General features: G+C 34.1%; 3 protein-coding genes across 4 annotated transcripts; 1 reads left to right on the top strand and 2 right to left on the bottom strand.

Moving 5' to 3' along the window:
- Positions 1 to 11,687: 11,687 nt before the first annotated feature.
- Positions 11,688 to 16,649, bottom strand: Karybeta3 (karyopherin beta 3). Of its 2 annotated transcripts, XR_005863943.2 has the most exons (9): positions 16,467 to 16,649; positions 16,032 to 16,411; positions 15,750 to 15,951; positions 15,112 to 15,681; positions 14,792 to 14,945; positions 13,133 to 14,735; positions 12,855 to 13,074; positions 12,476 to 12,769; positions 11,688 to 12,084 (listed from the first exon to the last, which is right to left on the bottom strand). XR_005863943.2 is itself a non-coding variant. In XM_040711056.2 (8 exons), exons 1-8 carry the CDS (start codon positions 16,539 to 16,541, stop codon positions 12,662 to 12,664), a joined length of 3,312 nt encoding a protein of 1,103 aa, XP_040566990.1. In that variant the 5' UTR covers positions 16,542 to 16,649; the 3' UTR covers positions 11,688 to 12,661. The 2 variants fall into 2 exon arrangements, 1 of the variants encoding a protein (XP_040566990.1); XM_040711056.2 differs by having other exon boundaries at positions 11,688 to 12,769.
- Positions 16,650 to 17,799: 1,150 nt separating this feature from the next.
- LOC121116772 (UPF3 regulator of nonsense mediated mRNA decay) lies at positions 17,800 to 21,829 on the top strand. Its single transcript, XM_040711057.2, has 5 exons — positions 17,800 to 19,227; positions 19,296 to 19,510; positions 19,569 to 19,781; positions 20,448 to 20,993; positions 21,055 to 21,829. Exons 2-5 carry the CDS (start codon positions 19,399 to 19,401, stop codon positions 21,417 to 21,419), a joined length of 1,236 nt encoding a protein of 411 aa, XP_040566991.1. The 5' UTR covers positions 17,800 to 19,227; positions 19,296 to 19,398; the 3' UTR covers positions 21,420 to 21,829.
- On the bottom strand, positions 21,770 to 23,050 carry wds (WD repeat-containing protein wds). The gene is made up of 2 exons (XM_040711058.2): positions 22,514 to 23,050; positions 21,770 to 22,435 (listed from the first exon to the last, which is right to left on the bottom strand). The coding sequence occupies exons 1-2, from the start codon at positions 22,845 to 22,847 to the stop codon at positions 21,810 to 21,812; spliced, it is 960 nt and encodes a 319-aa protein (XP_040566992.1). The 5' UTR covers positions 22,848 to 23,050; the 3' UTR covers positions 21,770 to 21,809.
- Between the last annotated feature and the right edge of the window lie 2,493 nt (positions 23,051 to 25,543).

Here is a 25,543-nt window from a genome sequence, read left to right as displayed (position 1 = left end):
TAATTAATTAAGGTTGAGTAATTGAAACTAATTCATATTTTGATACATTAAAGCATAAAAATTTGCTACAAAACAAACCTGAGCACTCTAGCATACGTACAAATCGAAAAAAGGACACTTGAAAGTGGTCGACGATTTCAATTCATGAACTCTAAGCAGTTGAACGTCTCCTGGACCACCATCTACACTTTCAGCAAGTCTGAAACATAGGAGAGGAAGAAGGGATCAGTGAAAAGCCAAACTGGACATGGAGGAGTGAAAGAAAACAACCCAAGCCAATCCCCTCAAGTCTATGAGGGCCCGTGCAAGAGATATCGAGGTTTCATACTAGATTGTCCAGAGAGATATGAAAAAAGGGGGTGGAAAGAGCCCTGTGAGGGTGGAAAGGCCATTTTTGACAGCAAAAATGAAAGAACCCCATCTCCTCCGTTGTAAGATTCTTTTGAGTTCTTTTGACTTCTTTTTTTTTTACACTTTTGGATCCCTAATGCCAACCCCCTCTACTTCACCTTTTGAGGGCATGTCGAAGAGAAAGCCTACAGTGCCCGTCATCAAAGCACTGAGGCCCTCAAAGCGATTGGAACGCCATAACAGAGTACTACATCAACAGCGGATACTAGGCTTTCCACCACTGCCTGTAAACCATCATTGCCGCGCAGGGCGGCTGAATTGATGATTAAGATAACTTAAACACAGATCTATAGGTAGTATTGATTTGGTTGAAATTTTGTTATTAATTAATGCATTATATCTCGTTGAATTCTAAAATACAAAGTGTTTAGATTTTATGGACCACTTGGTACATAATATACTATTCGTTGATAGGGTCAAGAGCCGTTTTTTTGTTGTTGTTACAAAGCAATAATTTGATATAGTGTTAACGATTTAAAAAAAAATATTTGAGAGGGTTACATCCCCTCCAGTCCACCCCCTGCGAACACCCTTGACATACATAAATATTTGCATTTTTATCTTTCTAGGGAAACACAAATCAATATTTTCTCACATCCATCGTAATGAACCCACATTCATTTTAAGAGGAGAGTTTTTCAGTCTACCAATCAAACTTGTTAAAAGAAGTATGACTAAAATAAAATTCATATTTTTAAAATCTCGGTTGTTTTATGTGTCTACAATATATTTTATTGCCTTTTGTTCATAAAACCAAAATAGCTATGATTTAAAATTACATAACTTTATATTCAGTATATATGATATTGAAGTACCGAGTGGTTCATTAAAATCTGTACACTTTGAATTTTAAATTTTAACATGATATAATTTATTAATAAAAAGTTGAGTTTCAATAAAATTAATAATATAAATAGATGTGTCTCTGAGCTATCTTAATCATTAATTTAGCCGCCCTCAGCGGCAATTATGGGTTCCAGGGGTAAGGCTTGACAACTGATGCAGATGTAGTCCTTTGTTATGACGTCCCAGTGAAAGCAGACTTTGAGGTCCTCGGACAAAGGAGGCCTTCCCCTCGACATTCATCTAAAAGGTGTAGTCGGAGGGGTTGGAAATCAGGGATGTAGGGAGGGGGGGGGAGGTTAGTGTAAAAAAAGTTCAAAAGATTATTAAAAATCCATTCAAAAGAGTCTTGGAACGGAGTAGATGGGTTTCTTTCATTCTTGGTATAAAACGTGGTCTTTTTACCCTCACAAAGGTATTTCAACCAACTTTTTTATAACTCTCGAGACAGACTGGTTCGAACCCCGAGATCTCTAGCATGGGCCCTCATGGAGTTGAGGGGATTGGCCATGGCTATTTTCCTTAATTCCTCAGGTTCCAGTTTGACCTTTTTGTAGAGTTTTTCTTCTTTTCCAATGTTTTTGGACTTACTGACGGGGTAGAAGGCGGTCTTGGAGACACCCAACTGCTTAGAGTGCGAGAATGGAGGTATGGAAATTCGTCAATCATGTTCAAGAGTCATTTTCTCAACTTGTACGAAAGCTAGGGAATTCAGGTTTGTTTTGTTTTGTAATTAATTAATTATACTATGCAACAAAATGAAGGCCATGGAGCGCCCGCAGGATATAACAAACATTTTATTATTGTTATTTAAGCTGCAGAATACGAATATGACAATTAAAATTATCTACCCCAAAAAGATTTAGCCTTTAAAGCCTTTTTTTAATTCACGTTTTTAGGGTATAACTACGATTATATTTTGACAAGGTTAATTTAGTTTTTAATTTTTATTAAGAAATTTATACTAAAATAATTAATAATTTTGATATAAGAGGATTAAAACAAGTTTATAGATACTGCATTTTCAAAATAATGGATTAATTGTTAGTTAAAAACAATTAAACGATTGATCGCCCCCCCACGCCGAATATTTGTAATCTATATTTACGCATCCTAACCAGCTTATTATATTTAAATAATTATGAAAGACTAAATTGACCAAAAATCAATAAAAACTGATATTTATTCGCAATTTTTTAAATTGAAATTTAAAGTCTTTCCTTTAATTTCAGGTAGGATATAAAGCACTTAAAGTAAAAATAAAAAAAAATACTAGCTTACTTCATTTAACTCAATTTTTTAGTAGTTATATACATTAACTAGTTGTAATCAGGATAAAGTAATAAATAATTTCAAATAATGAAATGTTTGTAAGAATTTGTTATTTTCTTTGATTTTCATCAACATATATAGTTCTTTCATGTCGGAATATGACACTGAATTGTTGTTGTAACCTGGAAACGTGAATTTTAAGAAAAGGCTTTAAAGACCAAATCTTTTGAGGCTGAAGGTTTTAATGGTCATATTCGTGTTCTACGGCTTAAGTAATAATAATAAATTTGGGTATCAGCCTGTGGGAAAAATAACTGTTAAATTAATAAGTCTTCAAATTTCAATGGACCACTGATTGTTAAACTCGGGGATTTTTTAATTTAACGATCTAGATTAGAGATAGGAGATGTCTTGAGCTTTTCTATAAAAAAACATGTATCATCCAACAAGATCTGAGATCCAAAACCTGAAACAGTTTCAAAAACTAGGAACTTATACGGATATTAAAAAGTATTGTTTAATAAAGGTAATACGGGTCTTGGATCCAGATCTGAAGTACTTGGGTACAGTATATGTATACCTATATTATCCAAAATCTGGGATACAAAGTGGCTTTGAGTATTGGAACTTTAATGAGAGATTTTCGGCTTATATTATTCCTAAATACATTATCCTAGTTTTAAAAAAAAAGATATTAGCTTTATTGAACGTAGTATCTCTATATATTTCTGTATTAGTACTTTAAGTAACGTCTACGTAAACGTTTAACTACATTGTGTAGTTATTCTAATAATTATGTTCTACTATAACTAACATTAGGATATTCATTTTTCAGCATCAGTTATCAGTAAAAATGTAACCTTAATCAGGAGCGTCCGCAGGATTTTATTTTTGGGAGAGCGTAGTTTTTGGAATTTGTTTGAAAAAACATACAAAAATCCAAAGCTATTCACAAAAAAAACATCAAATATTAATTTTTAGGAAAAAATTTCTAAATCTACAGCTATTCATAATTAGGTCTCTAGAAAAAAAATCATCACCTTGAAAACAATTCTTATATTTGAGACATATGAATAAAATTACTTGACTAAAATAAAATTATACTTTTTTTGAAATCATTCAAAAAGATGACTTCAAATGCACGGCTTTTAAATTGAAAAGGATAAAAATATTAAAGAAGCATATTATTCATTGATATTCGACGATTGGCCCACAAAAAAGTTATTTTCCATCACAACAATTGCCAAACTCAGACCTTAGCAGTTACGACTTGAGATGCCCACAGCATTAACAATCTCATGCACCTTCACTTTCCTCTTACCCATCAACATATCATGTATTTAATCAATGACTTCTAGTGCAGTAAACAAAACAGTTCGTCCAGAACGTTCAGACTCACTTGTGGTCATATGGCCACTCCGAAAATTTTGAAGCCCCTTATAAACTTTTCTAATTGAAGGTGCAGAGTCCCCATAATGTTTATCAAGCTTCTTTTTAGTCTCTTAAGGTGTTTTGCCTTCCATAAAGTAATGTTTAATCGACACACGAAATTATTTTTCCTCCATTTTTTTCAAATCACTCCATATTCTCGATTCAAACGAATGCCAAACAGAAAGAAATTGACTGATCTGGCTGAAAGTTGGCGTGTGTTCTTCCAAGAGATGCTAACAAATAAACATAACCTCGATATGCGCCTGTAGTGCCATCTCTTGGACTTTGTACAGACTTTTCAAACAACCCTCGTATATCCCCAAAAACTTTATAAAACTGACGAGCGGCATGGATTTTAGAAACAAAGGTTTAAAGAAATAATGAATGTGGATCTTAAAAAAAAAGTTTACTACCTTCCATAGTTGTTCAAGCCCCCTTTTTACAGGTGAATACCCAAGATGTTATATAATAATGAACATAAAATACATTTTAGCACTGAGTGAAAGCTTTTAAGAGGGACGTCATCTCAATGTTACCAAAAATCTATACTAAATACGTATGTAATAGCGATACCTCACTAACACAAAAAATATATATGTATTTGGTTGTCAGGTGTTATTTTTTTAACTTCTTTTCCCTTTATCAGTGTTATCAATGTTGATTGATTAAATATAAATTAGCTCCTACTAAGTTGTGAATAATTTTTTCCACAATTTCCATCAATTATTAAAAATAACTTCATAATTGTGAAGAATTGGCTTACTATCAATTGATTTCGAGCCTTATTTTGGTTTCTTTTGGGAGGAAAGGTTGCAAATAAAGGTAAAATAAAGGAACATAACATTAAACTGATAACACTGAAAAAAAAGGCTCATAGCTTCCACTTTAAACAAAGATAACTCGAGCTAAAAGTATGACGCAGACATTTTAAAAATAGTTTTATAATTTTATAACATTCTTCTTTAAAGTATATTAATAATAATTTATCCCTATCTTTTATGTTGTGCTCTGTTGACTTGATTCGAGTTGAACTGAATGGAAGAAGAGGAGATCAAAAGAATAGAGTTAGAAAAATAGAAAAACAGCAAATTGTTTTTAAATGTTTTTGGTACAAACAAAGGCATACATACTTGTAAAATATTTACTTCCAAAAAGGGTCTCCTATTACATATACTCGTACGTATTTAGAGATAAAGTGAATTTTAATCAAATGGTTTGGGTCGTTGTTATGTATTTGAGTCTCAAGGTATCTGCGTGGACCCTTCATCAAGGTTGACAAGTTCAATTCCACTCATTTGAATTTCGAGTAGATTCAATAATATCTATACTAATACAGCAAAGTATATTTGTGTACTTGTTTGTTTATTTGAGTGTCGGATGGGCACTCATTTTTAATAACGAGCTCATATGAAAAAAAGTAGAAAAGAAACTACGTATTATAAATAGGTGAAATAAAAAGTTATGAACGTTTTCCCCCATTATTTTGAGAGTAAAATTAAGATAATTAGGATGATAATCTGATTTAGATGGTTCCAAGTGGTCTTCTGGTAATCTTCAGTTTCTGGGCAATTGCATAAGTGTTCACATGCTGATCCAACTCGACGATTTTCCTTATTTTATTATCCATATTTTGGACGTCCATATTACCAGAATGGAATCCTTGAAACCAATGGTTTGCTGTTGCACCTGCAACAGCTGGCACCTGCTCCGACCTTTCACCCAGATCTTAGTGATACTGAAGAATGTATCCAATTTTCTTTTTTTTACTTCCATTTTTGAACCCTGTAAAGCCCAACTGGTTTCACCAAACACAAAACTATAAATGCACTTTTTAAAAGTGTTACCTTTAAGCATATTTTAAGCTTTTTTGATGCAATGTATTATTTTGTGAGATGTAGAAAATGATGAAAAAATTCGGTGTACTTTTTAGCTGGCCCGTTAATTTGTAATTCGTAGTATAAAGAATGAATTTTCTTTTCCTTAGCAGTTGTCATTATTATGTAATTCCTGAGTAGTGAGCATCCTTTTCTAAATAGATTCAATTATATTCCAAACCTGATTGAACATGGTTTCAATCATTGATTCATGTGTGCTCATAAAGGACGGAGCGTAATCCTGAGGATTTATTGCGGAGTTATATTTATAAGTTCTTGTTGGACTCAGAGTTGAATTTAGGATCAACATTGGAGTAATTCTAGCATATGTCTTTGTTTATTTCTTCTCATCCTCCCTTGTCACAATTGATAGTAATTGATCTAATGAAACGGCATAAGCATTATTCTTTTCTTATTCATTTTTCAGGGTTACCATATTGATTTTCGGTTTCTTTTTTTTCTCTTTTCTTTTTTGACATGCTTATTCTACATACACTAGACTTTCATCACTGCACGTGATGATCTTGAATCTAGATAATAACTTATTATTTTTTTTTAGATATAAAGTACTTACAATATAAATATTCGTACCTATGTTCAGAATAGCAAGTTGAGGAGAGAACATCTAAGTATTGAGTAGCTAAGTGTTAGTGCCAACTATTAGATTAATTTGAGAGAGATAAATATGTCCTAGATCATTTTTTTAACGGTCATCTGGCTAATATCACTAAACTGGGATCAAATTGATGGATCCGTACTTTATAACTAAAATAAATTTGTCTCTCACAAGTCAGCTTTTTTGATCATGTAAATCATTAAACAACAAGGACTAAAACAAGATGAATGTGCAAAATGTTCATAAATTATTATAACTCCGAAGGGGCTAAAAATTGTGTTTCTGATTGGACTTCCAAAATGTGTTTATACTCGAGGTTAATTCTTGTAATCATTATTACGTTGGTTCTATATTAAATACTTATTATTTACCTCAAAAAATGTAACTTAAATTATGGATTAAAAGCCTAATTTTAATTTGTACATCCATGGTCTAATTTAATGCAACAAGTCATTATCATTACCAAGACTCAAGCTGAAAACATACCGAATTTGTTCATTGAAATCTGAAGAGTAAAAGCATGTCATTGCTTCCCAGTGCTGGCTGACAGTAGCTTTGAGGCCCTCAGTGTTTGGATGACGGAGACTGCAGGCCTTCCCCTCGACATGCACCCAAAAGATGTAGTCGAGGGGGTTGGTATCAGGTCTGTAGGGGGGGGGGCAAAGTTTTAGGCCAAAAGGGATTGTTGTTGGCAAACCATTTCTGCACCTTATTGAGTGGTGTGGAGGCGCGCCATCCTGCCGGGAAACTATATATCCATCAGGATAGCTTGCCTGCACCCACGACAAAAGGTTCTCCTACAAGGCAGTGACATAGTTGTACCTCGCTTGCCTGTAACTGACCCGGAACCACGCCAGAGTGGCTACCTTGCCGTCAGAAGGAAGCAGGGTACTTTCTGGTACTAAGTGTCCTCATTGATTTATTAATGGCTCCAAGGCTTAAGTACGTGTCATTTTGCATGTTCCTCACAGGGTGTTAGGTCCAGGTTTTCTCGTAGCTGAAGATAATTCCCCATTTAGCTTTGGTCTTCTTGAGGTCATTGAAAAGAGTTTCGCAAATGAGGAGATGGTTTTATTTTATTGTTGGTCTCAAAAGTGACCCTCCACCCTCAAAGGGGTAATTTCAACCCACTTTTTTTTTATAGTTGTCTGGTCAGTCTGGTGTGAAACCACGACATCTCTTGTATGGGCCCTTATGAATTTGAGGGGATTGTCCTAGGCTATTTTTTTTTTACTCCTACGGAACTAATTTGGCTTTTTTGACAGAACCCTTAAACCTCTCCAACGTTTTGGACTTGGTGACGGAGTAGACGATGGTCCTGGAGACGCTTAACTTCTTGGAGATTTCTACTGGGATTTTTCCAGCGTCACGTCGGTCACATTCAGTGTTATTTTCTCACCGTCACTTCACTTCCATTAAAGGAACACCCGGTATTTCTTAACTGATTAAAAGAACTAGTTATTGTCAAACAGGATGAAGGGAATAATTCCATTGATAAGACGCATAAAACTATAAAATGACTTAACATTTTGATTTATTTTAAGAATTAATTATGTATCAAAGCAGCTATAAAAACTAAAAATTGCATAAAATATTGCATTTGTTCCTTAGTGCACAATTTAATTATATGGACACTACGTAATAATTAATGATAAATCGTTATTATTACAATATTGGAAAGGATTAATTATGTATTTTAATCATCCATACCAGGATATTATCCTATTTATCTAATACTAATACACCAGGCTATGCTCAAACTAAACATGGTCCTGTGTACCGGGTGGTCCATTGAAATCTAAACACTTACTAATTCAACAATTAATGAAGGTTGAGAGATTAAAATTAATTAGTATTTCGATATATTAAAGCATAAAAATTATATAGAAAAACAAAACAGGACCTGAGCTCTCTAGATTACGTACATGTCGAGAAAATGACAATTGAACGTGATCGACGAATTCATAAATGGCTGTGATCTCTAAGCAGTGGGGCGTCTTCATGATCACTATCTACGCCATACGCAAGCCCGACTCGTTGGAGAAAAAGAAGGGCTCTGTCAAAAATGCCAAACTAGACCCAGAGCAAAAAGAAAACAGCCCAGGCTATTCCCCAAAGTCCACGTTGGCCCATGTAAGAGATCTCGGGATTTCACACCAGTCTGTCCAGAGAGCTATCAAAAAAAGTGGGTGGAAAGAGCCTTGTGAGCGTTGAGATGCTTTGACACCAGCAATGAAAGAAAACCAATCTCCTTCGTTGCAAAACTCTTTTATGAGTCTTTAGAGTTCTTCTAAACTTTTGCCCCCTCCCCCCTAAAGCCCTGATGCCAACACCCAGGAATACACATTTTGCCTGCATTTCGAGGATGAAGGCCTGTATTATCCCTCTTCCAAACATTGAGGCCCTCAAAGGTGGAGATTGGAGGGGCTGTAGTCGATCTAAATTAAGGAATTTTTGTCTTGGTGAAGAAAATATTACTTTTTTAGAAGAACATTTATCAATAGGATATCCGTGAAAAAATTAATTTCAAGGATTTATCTTATTAAAAAAATGTTCATTCTCTCGAATTCTGGTATGGAGATGGAATTTTAATATTTGATTTTTTTTTAAATTAAAAAAAAAAACAAGCAAAAAATAAATATATAATCCTGCAGACGCCCCTAAAATTAGGCGAAAAGTAATTTTTTTTAACATTGGGTCAAACAGGGCTTATGTAAGTAAAATGAAATGTTCCGCATGATTATATTTTTTTCAGGGACTCATTGATTTTATATAATTTTTTGAAAAAAATTTCAAAGATTAAATTTTTTTGTTCTGTTGCCGTTTTTTTTCTTGTTTTTTTTTTTAAAATTGATAATCTATATTATTTTCCTTAGCGGTTGTCATTATTATTTAATTCTTGTGTAGTGAAAATCCTTTCCTAAATAGATTCAATTATATTCAAAACCTGTTTGAACGTTCGTATGTGCTGATAAAAGACGGAGTGTATCCCTGTGGATTTGTTGCAGATATATAATTGTAAGTCTCTGTTTGACTCAGAGTATAATTGAGGATAGATATCGGAGTAATCATTGCCCATGTCTTTTTTTATTTCCTTCTCCTCCTCCTTCCTTGTCACAGCTGATTGTAGCTGCTCTCCTCCAAAACATTCTTGAAATAGTTTTGAAGTTTTTTTTTTAATGACCAAAATAGACACGATTTTTATCGTTATGGATAAGACATGTAGTGCTAACATGAAACATTAGAAAAGTTTTCCCAATTTCTTGGAACGAACCTCCAGACGCAAAAATAGACTCATTGGACTCCACCTTAAAAAAGAGGAACGGAACACGAGAATTCAAGAATATTTGTATCTATTTATCTATGAATTTTTGACGTTCAAATTACCCACAAAATTTGCACTTATCCATTTTTTTGCATTATCTTGATTTTATGCGAAGTAAAATATGAGTGTCTTAAGAACAAGTTACATTTAAGGGAGTTTTTCTTTTATCCGGAATTGATGATACAGAGTAGACGAGAATTGGAGTCCCATTAACTTTAAAGTAATTAAATTAAGCGTCCGTAGAATTATTATAATATATATATATTTTTTTTTTTTTTTTTTCGGGGGGTGGATTTTGGAATTTTTTTTAAATTAAAAATTTATGAAGAAAAAATTAAATTTTTTAGAAAAATTTTTGAAAAATCCTTGGCTATTCGAGGAAAATAATTTTTTTTGGGAAGAAAAACTTGGAAAATTAAACTTCAAATATAAAATTTTTTGGAAAAAAATTTATCGTAAATAGCAAAAATTCATTAATTTTTTTTTGGGGGGGGGAGCCACAACCCTTCCCGCCTACCCCGCAGAATCCTATGTTAAAAGCATTGTGGGTTGATATTTTATTACCAAAGTTGCGAATATTGCAGATAATTTTGTAAGCTTTTGTCTCCCCTTTCGTTCATTTTGACATGTAGGATACGGTCGAGGGTAGATTACTTTTTGGGATTTACCCTAAGATCTTGGGATATTGACTTTATGTTAGGGATTATACGTATCAAAATCAGAATCTTAATCATGCAACAACAGGGGTGTTTGCAGGAAAATATATATATATTTATTTTTTTTCCAAAAACGAATGACCTTTTTTCTAGAAAAATAAATCCATACTATTTTTTTTGACAAAAAAAAGATGGATTTCTCATTTAGACAAATTTCTTCAGGCATATATATATCTTAGTAGTTTATAAAACAATTTTTGCCAAATCAAAATTTTCGCGAAGAAAACATTTTGCATTAATTTTTCAAAAACAATAGTAAATAACATTTATTGGCATTGTAAAGAGAAACACAAACTTTCCGGGATTGTTTTCGTACTTGCAAAAAAAAAAAATTATGGCGAATAATGTCGAAAAAAATAACCCTCAATAACTAGTTCATTTTTGCAAAAATTATGTTATAAAATATTCCGGGAATTGAAAATACTTTGTTGTATAATTTACTTTTCAAATTTTTTGTCCAAAATGCATCTGTTAGTGGAATTTCTTCTTAAAAATTGACGTTTGATGAAAAAAGAGAAAACTTATGCAGAAAATGAGATATTTCAGTTAAACAAAAATTTAAAGTTTATTTCATCTATAAGATTCCATCGAGAATTCATTTTTTTTATGGCCATTACTTTTTTTTGATTTAGTTTAGAAATATCCAAAACGCCAGTCATTTCATGATTTATAACTTGACCCCTCTATAGTCTCCCTGAGCTCCCAAAAATATTTTTTGTGTTTTGGGTATAGAATAAGCCAACTTATATGACCCCCGAAAATAAGCACCCCCTGTCTGAGCCTGACCAGGTTTAAAATAAGTACTCATACAAAGAAAATTTCAGCCTCCTAGACGCCACGACGTGGTCACATGTGAGGAACACACAAACTCGTATTATATTTATATACGGATAACCAATTCAAGGCGAGTGTCAAATTGTGTTGATATTCCGTTGACTACTATTATTTTCTTCGGATTTCAGCGTTGATTATTAGGGGGAATCTAGGATTATTATAAAATTATGATCGGCATCCTATTTGAGGGAGAAACCAATGCAGTTTCCAGACTCGGCAAGGACTTCCTAATGACAGCCGCAGAGACACGGATTCCGAAAGACTTTGCAAGTTGCGTCCCCACCAAACTGTATAGAACAATGTTTATATAGAAATCGCCAAGAGTCTATTATTTAACAATAAAACAAAAAGACACAAAGAAGTAATTGATTATTAATCAAATTTAATATTGAGCCACATTACACACAAAAGTAAGCATAGATAATAGTAAAAATAGATTAAATCAGTAGCACAAAATACGTACGAGTTCATTCTACAACTTAAGAGGATATAATTTATGAACGTATACATATATCGTGATATATATACTTTTAAATTCAGAGGTGAGGCATTTGTAGTTTAGATACATAACAGACATAATAATTATTTAGTGTATATAGTTTTACTGTATCCGTATGATCACGATACGATACGTATTACATTTCGGTAATGTCCTTACTTTTTCCTACAGAAGTAGTTTAATACAATCTCATTTATTTTTTTAAATTAAAAAAAATAACTATCTGATAAATACTGGACGAATATATGTATATGATAACTATACTTTTGGATAATGGGATGACATAACGACATTTTTTTAAATTTTAAATTCATTTTTTTTTCGGTTAAAAAATCAATAACAAAGTTAATTTACTACTTTGTTGACATATTATAAGCTCATAAAACTACTCCAGAAAAAAAAACCGCACACAACTACCGAATACATTATTTATAACGGGTATGCTCCTGAAATTGATTTTTATATTGCCATAAAAATATATAATTACTATAATTATTAAGAAAATACTCAAATACAAATTCTTTCCAAGAATTTTCCTTGTTTTATATATATCACAGAGAATAGAATATAGAAATCATTCGTAGGACTGTAAACAATTACTTTAAAAAATTAAAAAAATGTCACGTAAGATAAAGGAATTCTAATTTTCCTTACTTTTCTAAGAAGAGAATATACTCAAGTAAGAGAAACAAATTTACATAAGTCAACTAATAAATAACCCCATAACCAGATAAAAGTGTAGAGATATGACAGGCCCAAAAAACGACTTCTCAATAATTCTCATGTATCATATTCTTATAATATTAAATGGTGAAAAAAGTTTGCTTCTTCTATCATGTTTTAAGGTGCAGCGGCTACAGGAACAGCGGCAAGTGCTTCACTTAACGCTCTCTTTTGAGGCTCTGACAACGAGGTCAAGCATACTTCAAACAATTGGGCACTTGAAAACTGGAAAAAATAAATAAATAAATAATCCATCAATATTATACATATATAATAGAACTTGATATGATGATGTAAAACGAATTTATACCTGAACATGTTTGACAAGATTGACAAGTCTAATGTACGCCTCACAATCCGTTGGTAAAGCACATAAACAAAATGACTCTGCTATCAATGCAATTATTTTGGGAAGATTGTCATTATTGGCTCCCAAAATTCGGGGATCATTGGATTCCACTAAATCAGCCAAATATGCATATATGTACGGAGATTCTTCTAAATCCTCATATACCGGCAACCAACTTATCCTGTTAATATATAAATAAAATTATAAATCAATAAAAAAAATACTAAACATCTAATTACCAGTGGAGTAAAATTTCATCAACATTGACAGCAGTTGCGTTCCACTTGAGTATTTTAGTAACTGCAGATATGGCGTTCTCTGTCGGATTGTTAAAATCAGTATCGGCTCGCTTTTCTTGAATAGCTTTCACTAATAAAGGAATTGCTTGAGACACAATCTGTGCATAGCTAGGGCCTCCAAACTGCCCCATTACACCACACCCATATGCAGCAGCTTGTCTCACTTCTGCTACAGGACTATTCACGTAATGAAGCATGGGATTGAGAAAATGTTCTTGGTAATTCAAAGAAGCGGGTCCTGTGTATTCGATGAGGTCATCAAATATACATAAACCCCATTGTTGATCCGTCCATGGATGATCTTGACCCAACAACTTTACTGCAAATGGCAAAATTTGATTGAAAACTGGCAAGAAACCATCTTTATGTGTGGCAAATAAAACGTGGATGATGTCTCCAAGTCGCTCAAGAATATAAACGTCATCATCATTTTGGTCTTCCAACTTTTCTTCAACACCCTCATCATAATCCTCCTCTTTCCTTTTTGCCAGTCTTTCCTCTTGTCTCTCGAAATGACCAGTGAATGATTTGATCATAGTGCCTAGCAATTCTTGCATTTGCTCATTATTAAGACATCCCATGCCTAACAGCTCAATGCATCTAGCAAGAGAACGAAGAAAGTCAATCTTAACATCCACATCAACTTCTATTGCAATGGCAGTTAACAAATTTGGACATATGTACTCCCATGTACTTTGCAAGTATTCAGGTCCACGAATTCGAGCACATTCTAATAGACAAGGAAAAGAATCCGCAGCCGTTGATCTAACTTTATCATGCAGAAGAAATTTCAACATAGGTACCATGAGCTTTACTGTGTCTTCAACATAATCAACAAAATGTTCCTTGAGCTCACGTGCATAGCACACCAACATTTGGCAAGCAGCTGCCTTTTCCTCCAATCCAGTGGTTCTTATTCCAAAATTTTCATCGTTACCCAGGCTCACAAAGGTCCAATCATCCATATCATCCTCATTTTCAAGCTCGTCATTTTTTAAAAAGACAACTTCAGTTCGGGAGGAGACTGCCTTCATAATGGGGCCCATCACAAGGGGTAAGTATGGGGCAAACCCAGATCCTAGTATCTTACAGATACGAGCCCATGCCGCTAATATATAAGACATTTGTGGATCGTCATCCGGTATATCTTTATTTGGTTCTTCTGTTTGTGTCTTGAGTAACAAATCCATAATATCTCCTGCATCAGCGACAAATTTCTCACCTCCAATAGCAAGACCAATAAGCGAAATACATTCTATTGTTTTTCCTCGAAGAAGGCGAAGTTCAGGAGTATTCGCGTTTTGAATAATATACTTAAGACAAGGAAAAAATCTATCATAGTAATTGACAAACTTTTCTTCCGCAGTATCGGCAACAGAGGCAATGGTAGTAACAATTTGTTCCAAAACCATTTTATTACCTTTTTCAACTAGTTCTCTAAATTTAGAGGACAGTATTTCTTCTAATTTTTGAATAATTGGATCAAGGTATGGAGTTAAAATATTTTTAGGGCAATCTTCACTAAAGTTAACCAATGCCGCTCCTATATCAAATATTAAAGTATACAATTCATAGTAAAGATAAAACAAAAATTCTCACCAGCATGAGCTTGAACTCTGGGATTGGCCGAGTCATCCATAAGGTGTAAGAGGCCAGGAATAACTTTGTCGTGAAACTTTTTCTCAAAACAAGGGGCGAAATCTGTTGACATTTGTCCAATAGCTTGACAACAGGCGTATCTAACACGAGGATGCTGTAAGTTAAGAAGACAAAAATATAAATTAATTTGAATTCGTATCACTAAGTATTACATATCTTTAAGTCGTAAAAATCCATGCAAACAATCCAAGATCAACTTTTAACTTAATGATAAAGCTCTATTTGATATTGATAATATACTTTTCAAATGCAATACTTACTGGATCATTCACAAAGTTCATAACTCCTTCCATAATTTGTGGAAGATATTCTTCCATTTGCTTGTGGCATCCTTCTCCTGAAGCAGATATTGCCATTAGGGCAGCGTGTCTGCATTTCCAGTCGGGTTGTTGAAGAATGGTTGGTGTACAGGATAGGATATGAGGAAATATAGTCTTGCCTCCAAGAGCACAGGCGAGTCGATCAAGCGCTGATTCCGCAACAATAGAATGAGAGTCGCTGTCTTCATTGGCCAGTTCATCTGATGTAGCCCAATCATCCTCATCCTCGATTTCCATCATCATTTTTAAAATATTTTGAACAACTGTGCCAATATGATTCCCAGCCACATTGCGTACCATGGAAGGGGCTGTTTCACTCAGAGTGACAACCACTTCCAAAGCCAAATAACGCCAATTTGAACATAACTCAACATTAGAAAACAATTTGATCATTTCCCCATAGAGTTGATCCAACTGTGCTCTCAAATATTTGGGGATACCCTCTGCAAGTTCAACTAAAGCTTTAAAAACTGTATCATCGACTCCTTTAGTGATAGTTTCCATTGTAACCTGAAATACATAAAAGATAGCTGATTTTAGAAACTGAATATATATTTGATGTGTATATTAATCTTTACCGTAAGAATTGGGGTTAGCATGTCTTGGCAGCGCTTCTGTGCGGGAGGGTCTTCGATCTTTGTCAAAAGAAATTTGATGGATGCTCTGGCGGCAGATGTACGCACCTCTATGTGGTTGGGATCCATGAGACCGGACATTAACATTTGTTTAATAGTATCAAAGTGTTCAGCTTCTTGATTTCCAAATACACTTGGAACAGAGCTGGAAATGAGGAGAAGGAAAGAGATAAGTTGAATTAGGAAGGGCTGCTCTTGCTTTGGATTCGAGTTTCAACGCGTTACCTGAATAAGTGAAATGCAATTTCTTTAATTTCTGCATTAGGGGAATTGGTGGAGTCGAAAAGGAATTTAAGGAATTGAGGCCATCGGTTGTTTCCGTCCACGTCGATCAGATTGATTGCCACTTCCGCAACCATGTCTCCCATTTTTTTGCGCACAGTTTTGTCAGGCTCTCGATGCAATGCCTCCAAACACTCATTCTTGAAATGCTCCTGATCTGCTCCAAGAGCAGTGAAGAGTTTCTCAAAGTCCGCAGAAAAGAGCTGACGAAGAAGGACAGCACAGAGTTGTCGTCCCTCCACTGCTACAAGATTTTGTTTGTTGGAAAGGCGCTCGAAGAGCATGAGGAACTTCGTCTTCGACTCCAACTCCTCATATTTTTTCTAAAAACAAATCATTCATTAAGAAATATTAAAGACGACCAAACGTGAATCTCACCTCTGCTGCGGATCTTATATCGTTGTCCGTACTCAAAAGAGCTAAAATCAGATCCGTATCACTTGGACCACTCATTTTGCGACTATCTTCCTCGTGTGCCACACTTGGGATTCTCTACTAAACCTACAATCAAATTCCAAAAGAAAAAAATGTGGAGTCTTCAGCATTGCAATGAAAAGAATCAGGCGTGCCATATATACATCTCTATAGCCACACACACTTAGTGCGACCTCTTACACATACCGGGGGTATCATGGAAATTAGGAAACCTCTTGTTAATTTATAACTTGAATTTATGTAAACCAATTTCAAAGTTTGAATTTGAGTCAGAAAGTCGTTCAAATCAAGATCTCTGTACTTCTTTAGGCGGGAATAGCTCCCACAAACATTTCTGACCAGAAATGGCAGGGCCACCCGAATCAAGGATTTTTTTTGCGTTGAGAAGGATAACAATTTATCGCTTTGTAAGAAACATTTTCAATGATAAAATAGGGTATTTTTTTTAAAAGGGTTTAAATCAAATCATTGGATCAAATTCAGGCAATTTTTTTTTTTGAAAAACGCCCTGCATGGTGACTAGTAACACCCTCTTCCTCGTCAAGCACTGGCTTATCAGGAGTAAGAATGAAGAGGAAGCTCTCAGACACAAGTATGGAAGTAGGGACCAAGAAAAAACTTCAGTCCCAAGTCGATGTGGTACCTCTACAGCTCTGACTTGAAACCGCTTAACTTTACGTTCTTGCTCCAAGTGGAGTCAAGGGCCTACACCATCCGTCACCTCACCATTGTCACCTTGAAGGCCTCTATCAACGAACACTAGGAGGTAATGCACAAAGAGACGATCCGCCTGTAGGCCATCATCGCTGCCATGGGACGTACCACATTGAGAAGAAATAATAAGTCTAGTAATGCCCTGAGTTCTACATATTTCATTGTTATATAAATATATTGGTTGAAATTATAGTTGAAGTGTTTTAATTTCCATGCAACACCCCGTACAAACATGAAAGATCCATTCCCCGGCCCTTGCTACAACATTTTGGAAAACATGTAGTTCTCATCATTTTTGTTGTAATCTAGGTGGATAATATTTTGTAGTATTATATTCATGAGATGCAGTTGAAGCTCATGATGGAATTACTCATTTCTTCCTCAAAAGTGAAATTGGAAAGAGGATTTCACTTTAACAGTTGCGAAATCACATTTCATACTACTTAGTTAAAGCAAGATTGCTAGCTCGCTGGCGATTGAAAGAGAATTGAGATGAAGGGGGGAGAAGGAGGCGGGAACAAAGTAAAGTATTGAGTCATCTACTTTTGTTTGTTGTTTATTCAATCCATTTCTTTCTTTACTCCATTTCATGAATAAATTATTACAAAATCCGCTTTTTGCCTTATCTGCTACACTCTCGTTTTTCTATTATCAACCGTAATGATTCTGTTGATTCGTACACGTCTATGAATAGGAATCCCGTTTTAGGATTAATACAACTTATTATAATGTCAGCATCAGCGAAGTTCTTTTAACCTATTAATTTATTATGTACTCTGTAATATGCAATTCCTGCAGCCATAATATTTCAATTGTGGCAACCACATTGTCGTCACACTGGATACGAACAAAATAGTAGTGAGCAGGTTACTAGGACACAAAGTTTATTATGATGATTGATGAACTACAGTTAAAAGGAAATATTAAGGGGATCTCTATAATAAAATGAGGTAGGAGTTCCATGTTTGCACGTACGTCATATTTTCTCTTTCTATCTCGATGTCGTAGAATGTGACAGCGGAAAGTTGTAATTTAACCCTCGCAACCTTTTCATAATAAAGAAAAGACTTCGCTAAGACTATTACATAATAATTATTGTCATTGTAGTATGAAGAGCCTATTAGGCCAGGTAGCATTTTGTAGGATATTGAAAGTAGTTGGGAGGGGGTGGGTGAATCAGAGTCGAACTGTGTACTAAGGAGTGAGAAAACCAAATCCCAGTATGTAAGGTCAAGGTACTACGACTTTTTCTTGCATCTATCATGAATCTTGATTTTCTGCCTCCGACCTCATTCCTCAGACTACGGTACCTCCTCCGCATACTGTGACCTTTCATCTACTTTTAAGATCCCCTATCATATGGTAATTCAAAAATAATATATATGCTTCACGTAGCTAGTGAAGGTTTATCCAATGAGTTCTTATACTATCTGGAGGAACACAAGCTCCACTCACGCAAGCTGTTGTGGTGAACATCAATTTTTAATCTTTTTTTTCTTGTAAAAGGTTGCGATGATTAAATTTCAATTTTCCGCTTTCGCTGGCTCCAATTTTGTGATAAAAAGATAAAATATGACGTATGGGCATAAATGTAAAGCTTACCCTTACTTTTGGTATTAGGATAGCCTGCGCCAAGTTGGCAAATTTGTTCATTTTATAAATCATGAGTATGGGTTATTTTATCTATTAATTTATAATCTCGCTTTGATGATATATAAAATAAATTTAATGAATAATTTGGTAACTTGACCCTATCTTCCCTAATTCCAAATCTAGTCAGTGAAGATGATGAATTTGGCCGCAAGTGCCTCAATGACGTCATATTTCATTTCTTTGAGTTACAAATATTGGCTAATAATTGTAATAACTAAATATCATTACAAATCATTATTTTAATCATTAATTATTATCAATGACGAATTCCAACAACCCTGAACCTAAGGAGGACGGACCAAGAACCAGATCCTCTAAAAAACCATTTCCAACAAAAGTAATTCTCTTAAGATCTCCATTTTTTATGTGTGTCTTAATGTTTATATAATTAATATTAATTATTAGATCGTATGTCGACGATTGCCTCCAACGCTGGACAAAACCAACTTTTTGGATCTCGTAAGTCCTTTACCCGAGTACAACTACTTCCGTTTCGAAAAGCCAAACAATGAGGATGGGAATATTTCCTTTTGTCGGGCGTATTTCAACTTTTTTGAAGCAAGAGGATGTGTTTAATTTTACGGAAAGGTTTGATGGATATGTATTTCTGGATAAGCAAGGTGAGGAATGTCTCAAAGTCCTCCCTTATTTAAGACTCTAATAAATGATCATCCACAGGGAATGAATATCCAGCAATTGTGGAATTTGCTCCTTATCAAAAAGTGTCCAAAGTGAAAACAGATCAACGTCCAGACGCAAAGTGTAATACCCTTGACACGGATAAGGAGTATTTGGCCTTCGTTGAGGCATATGAAAACAAGGAAAATGAGAATATTGCGCATCCTACACCTGAACAATACTTGGAAGAAATTGAAAATCGTGAAAAAATTAGTGAGTCACTATTGATGGATGATTTTAGTCATATAGAGAGTATTCATGTCAGCATTGTTGATGTCCACCAAATTGTATAACAATGAACCCCATTTTTTCATTAATATTAAGGAAAATAGTGAACCATTGGATGTTCAAATGGGAGCATCAAATAAAAGGCCTAAACCCCTTACTGTATATCAAAAATCTATCCCTCTGGTGCATAGTTTATATATATTAAAAATAATTGATTACATCGTTATACAATCTTATTTCCGTATTTTAATAACAATGAATTACTACAGTGAAAAAGATTAGATATTTTTCTCTAATAATCCTACTTTTTTCGTTCCTAATCGATCAAAAAATAATAATAATTTTACAAACTTGGAATTAATTTTTAGGATTATTAATTAAAATTTCAATGTTTATCGTGTGCATCAAGTAGTATTCAGTGCGGATGTTAAGTCTTTTTTATTCTTAAAACCATTTGATGAAGTTTCATCACAATGTATAAAAATTTTTAGCTAGCATTTTATAAGCCATTTTGATCATTATTCAACAACTAGGTATAATTAATAATTCATTAGAACTTACATTATAGTTGTTCGGATAAATTGGGTATTGTGTTAATTATTTATAACCTTTGATTTTGTCACTTATTTTATTATTCATTTATTAATTTAGAAGAAACAAGCACTCCACTTTTGGAATTCTTAGCTCTAAAGAAAATTAATAAAAAGGGGAAATTTAGGGAAAAGAAATCTCGTCGTCAAAGAATGGGAGATGCTGGACATAAGCATGAAAAGGGATGGCGAGGCAAAAATGATTCAAAGGAATCCAATGAGCCAGGAGAAGAACCCGTGAAAAAGAAGCGTAATGATGATGAAAGAAGGAGTCGACGAAATAGAGAAGATAAAAAACATGCTTCAGATTCCAAAGATGACTCATCAAGAAAAAATTACACGGAGGACTCTGGACATGGTGAAAGAACTAGACGCCATAATAGAGATGAGAATAAGAATGGATCAGAGTCGAAGGAAGAGCCTTCTAGAAAAAAAAATACTGATGATGAATCAGATAGAAGTTGGCGTCAGTCTAGAGAGGATAAAAAAGAATCCTCTGAAGGAAAGGAAGAAGTAGTGTCATCTAAGCGATACTCAGATCGACGGCATGACGATAGAGGTCGTTGGGGTGAGAGATCAAGGAACAAGTACAAGGATAATGACGCAGGTTTGGTATTACTGCTCAATTTAGGTTTTTGATTGAATGGAATTCGTATTTGATTTCTTAGGTTACTCTCAACCCATAACCGTACTTCAAAAAGATGATTTCCCAGCCATAAATTCAGGATCCAAAGATAATGAGAACGATAGTGGTGGAAATACTAAGTCCAAGAATTCAAAAAGAAGTAACACAGAGAGAATAAAAAACAAAGAGCGACCTGCAATACAAATTTATAGACCCGGTATGGGGAAATTCAGTTCTCAAACCATCAAGTCAGACTCTGCGAAAGAAGATGAAGGTGGGAAATGTGAAGAGCCCCAGGATTCAGGGAATAAGAGCTCAAAGTCTTTTAAGAAATATTCTCATAAACAATATTACGCAGGTGGTGGGGCACGTTTTCGTCGTACCGAGAGAAAAGAGAGCAATGATTAACAACAATGGTCTTATTTTTAAAGATCTGGTTTTCGAAGTTTGTATCTTTTCTTAATGTGTGTCTCATTTATAAGTAGAGGAAAATGATTTGACGTGTATTGATACGTTGATATTTTTCTCGGGTCTGGAGGATTCTTGTAAATTAGGAGTTTAGTTTGCGTCAAAAGAAATCATTTTAACTGTCTTAGGTTAAACATGCCTTACTAATTTGATGTACGACATTTCCAAGAGGATCTTTTAACTTGTATTACAGTGCGTCAACCTTATATATATATTTTGTAAATATACCCAACACATGTTTGTATTACATCATATATCCAAAATATTTAATAAATGTATTAAAAATGATAATCATTTGATGAATTTGTATTTTGTTTCTATAAATAAATATTATGTGTCACTTCTCCAAAGCTTAATGGTTTTGTCATTTTCGAGTGCAGCGGACGCTATAATATTCTCAGTTGGGTGACAAGCGGTACTTAAAACGACATCAGTGTGTCCTTGCAATTTTTGGACAATTTCTTTAGTTTGTAAATTCCAAATATAAACCATATTGTCCTCTGAGCCTGATACAATCCACTTTCCACCCGTGACACTAAAATTTGCGAAAACACAATACTTTTCATTTCGATGCCCAGAATAGGTTTTAAGACATTTTCCTTTGGAATATTCCCACAATTTAAGGGTATTGTCCAATGTTGCTGCTAATATATATTTTCCATTGGGACTGAATTTTACAAAAGAAACAGGGGGATTGTCGTTGTCGATCAGAGTCTTGAGACATTGACCTGATGCTGTATCCCAAATTCTGCACAAGCCATCATATGAAGAGGAAACAATGAGAGATCCGTCTCGATTAAAATGAACTGCAGAGACCGGGTCTGAGTGAGCTGGAAGTGTTTTCAAGCATTTACCGGTACGCACATCCCAAATACGAACACTCTCGTCGAAGGAGCCAGAGACCACCAAATTACTTTGGGGATTAAAGTTACAACAAAATACATAATTGGAGTGACCTGAAAACAAACAAACAAACGTGAATGAATACACTGAGATAGTGAATTGCTTTCTCTCTCTCAATTTGGGATTCGAACCTTTTAAGGTCTTGAGGCATTTCCCTGAGGAAAGTTCCCAGATTTTTAATGTTTTATCATCAGATGCAGACACAAGGAGTCGAGAGTCAGAGCTCCAAGCTACGTCCGAAATTCCCAGTTTATGACCGGATATTGTCTTTTCAAATTTTCCGTCATAGGAGCCCCAAACTTTGATCAATTTATCCGCCGAAGAAGAGGCCAACCATTCGCCATTCGGACTGAATTTCACGGCTGAGACACCCTTGGTGTGACCTGCCAAAGTAAACTTTAAACTGTAGTTGGGTCGTAGTCCGGATTTGCTGCTGCCTCCTTGAGAAGAAGAAGAGTGATCCATTTCCTTTCCAAAGGCCTTCACTACTCACACTTATCTTAATTAATAATTACTCCAATTTTCCGCCACTCAAAATAACACGATTTTCATATTATAACGAAAGAAAAAGAAGAGAAGAGAAAGAAGTAAAGAATCACATCTAATATAATTTGGATTCTCAAACAGCTCTACCACATGACTCCATCCCCTTACTATCTCTCCCAACCTTCCAAAATGACACTATTTGGTCATTTTTATTTAAATACATTTACATAAAAGTATACTGTACATATTTTATAATTGAAGGAAGACATACTTAATTCCCCCCTCATTTTTTTCATATATTATACGTCTTATTAGTAACATACTTAGAAGTCCAAGTCATGGGCTATCAAACTCCTGAACTTGCATAATTAGATTTGTAGATGGGACAAAGGAAATTATTTGGGGTTTTACACAACCCAAAAATGTTCGTTCTTACTACAGGATATGGTAACTTATATAACATATTACAATTTGATATACTATTCATGGATGATTCAAAACCCGTTTAATATATCTATACTATTTTACATTTGGTAACCATGAGTGTGTAAACAATATAAACCTTAAAAATGAATTTTGATATATTATTGTTATTTTTCGGTCCAATTAAAAAAGTGTTTTTCACGAATGCGTGATTATGTCTTAGGTGTTAAATCAACTTTTTAGTATGGTGCTTTCCTTAAGTGTATAGATACATTGCTTAAAGATGAACGCGTTGATTAATGGTTTTAATAGCGTTACAAAGAGTAGATAAATATATTATATAGAAATAGGTCAATTATTATTTTGATGTAAATAATAAAATGATTCATACACACAAGTTGACTAATATGTTTATTTTAATTAATTACACCATTGAAGTAACCTCTTTGGCTGTTAGAAATAACATTAACATATTAATATTATGTTGCGTGTATGTCATATTTAATGAAGTAGTAAATTAATGTAAACAAGATCAAAAACTTCCTGTGAATTTGTTTAAAAAAAAAAAAAAAAAAAAAATTATGAATATCAGTAGGAATGTATAAAATATGTCCTATAAAAAGAGAGCGACTTTTCTATTTGCCGATCTGAATAGGGTTATTTATTTTCCACAACTGTTATCATTATTATTTAATTCTTTAAAGAAAGAAACTCGAAATATAATGTAATGACTAGCGTGTGTTTTCCTATACAATGACAGTGACAATGAGGATTTGCTCGGGAGCACAGGGGCCAGAAAGTATTTTCAAGTGAGAGGACAAATATGATGAACGTTTTGCTTTTTTATAAATGCCAAATTTGGAAAATAACTTTTTTTTTAGAGACAATTTTTTTTAAGAAAATTAAATTTGAACCAGGGCTTTGGCCTTAAAGGGCTCTAACCCCCCTCCCCCAATTAACGAATTTTTGCTTTGGACTATAATTTTTTAAAGAGCACAGTCTACATGTCTACAACCACTGGTAGGAGGACGTGGCACAGAAGAGAAAAGCCAACAAGTCGATCTAAGACAGTGCTATACCCCCTCCCCATCTTCTTTGACCCAAAAGAGAGGGTGGGTGCCCACAAGTACTGTGAATTCCTGTCTTACCATGTGATACCTGATATGAAAGCTGAGGCCAATGGTGTCGAGTTCCTGTTTCAATAAGGTTCAACCCTCTCTTGCAAGGCTCGCAAGATCCAAAACTTGTTGAAAGAAGAGAAGGAGCCATTTGGGGACCTCCAGATCTGACCTTCTAACTTCCAGGCTTGGATATTGAAGGGAAAAATGAACAGCGTTCATCCGTTCATTTTTGAACGAATGAACGATCAATGGGGGGAAAAATGAACGATGAATGAAATGAAAAAAAAAAATAAAAAAAATGAACGGTGTTCATTAGGTCCTTCATTTTTTATTGATTCCAAGGGGTCAATATATAACTATTTAGGAAACCTATAGGAAATAGGTATTCTGGGTTAGGTAAGAGTGCAATTTTCTACATAGCCATTTATTTTTATTCTTATTGCTAAATATTTAATTAAAATTTGAATATAATTTAAGACAAGGTGGTCAATGTAGTGTAAAGTCAAACAATTTAAAAAGTTTAAAAAAAATCGATAATGAGGATACTTATAAATAATATGTAAGGTAGCATTTTTTTTTATTTGGGGCCCTGAAGTAATTTATCTCAGATTATGTATTTTCAGTGCTATGCTGTTAGGACCAAGGAAGGTGTAATGGATAAATTTCCAAAATTCTTTATAATGTAATAAAATATTTTTGGTTCCTCTACTTCCGATCTACCTCTGAAGTATGAACGAAAGATTATTCTATTTAACATTATGAGATATCCGCTCTATTCGTAACCAATCAGTTCCAGAATTCCACTAAAAAATAATTATTTGCTACAGTGTCCAATTTATATTACTAATGATTTAAAAAAGTTATAATAAGTAGTTTCTTTAGAAAATCATATGCATAAGGCAAATCCTTAAAGGACCCTATTTCCAAAATTCCTTAATATTAAGAGAACCCATAACCGTTGGTTGGCTGATTTAATTCAAGTTTTTACTGATAGTAAAAATAGATCAAAAGGATAATTTATGTAATGAATTTTATTAACTTTATTTTTAAATTGATAATGATTTATAATCAGTTATAACGGGTATTTTTTTTTCTATAAAAACAATTACGGAGCCCGAATCAGTTAAATAA

This window comes from Lepeophtheirus salmonis, chromosome 4 (assembly GCF_016086655.4).
Source record: "Lepeophtheirus salmonis chromosome 4, UVic_Lsal_1.4, whole genome shotgun sequence".
NCBI classification, from domain to species: Eukaryota; Metazoa; Arthropoda; class Copepoda; order Siphonostomatoida; family Caligidae; genus Lepeophtheirus; species Lepeophtheirus salmonis.
This window is presented reverse-complemented; position numbering and strand designations above follow the sequence as displayed.

Coding starts and splice junctions, on each gene's coding strand:
- Karybeta3 (XM_040711056.2), bottom strand. CDS start 16,541: ATGAGTGGTCCAAGTGATACGGATCTGATTTTAGCTCTTTTGAGTACG. Junction 16,412..16,466: donor ATATAAGATCCGCAGCAGAG/GTGAGATTCACG, acceptor ATTTGTTTTTAG/AAAAAATATGAGGAGTTGGA. Junction 15,682..15,749: donor TGCTAACCCCAATTCTTACG/GTAAAGATTAAT, acceptor TATGTATTTCAG/GTTACAATGGAAACTATCAC.
- LOC121116772 (XM_040711057.2), top strand. CDS start 19,399: ATGAGGATGGGAATATTTCCTTTTGTCGGGCGTATTTCAACTTTTTTG. Junction 19,782..20,447: donor TGAAAATCGTGAAAAAATTA/GTGAGTCACTAT, acceptor TTATTAATTTAG/AAGAAACAAGCACTCCACTT. Junction 20,994..21,054: donor GTACAAGGATAATGACGCAG/GTTTGGTATTAC, acceptor TTGATTTCTTAG/GTTACTCTCAACCCATAACC.
- wds (XM_040711058.2), bottom strand. CDS start 22,847: ATGGATCACTCTTCTTCTTCTCAAGGAGGCAGCAGCAAATCCGGACTA. Junction 22,436..22,513: donor ATGCCTCAAGACCTTAAAAG/GTTCGAATCCCA, acceptor GTTTGTTTTCAG/GTCACTCCAATTATGTATTT.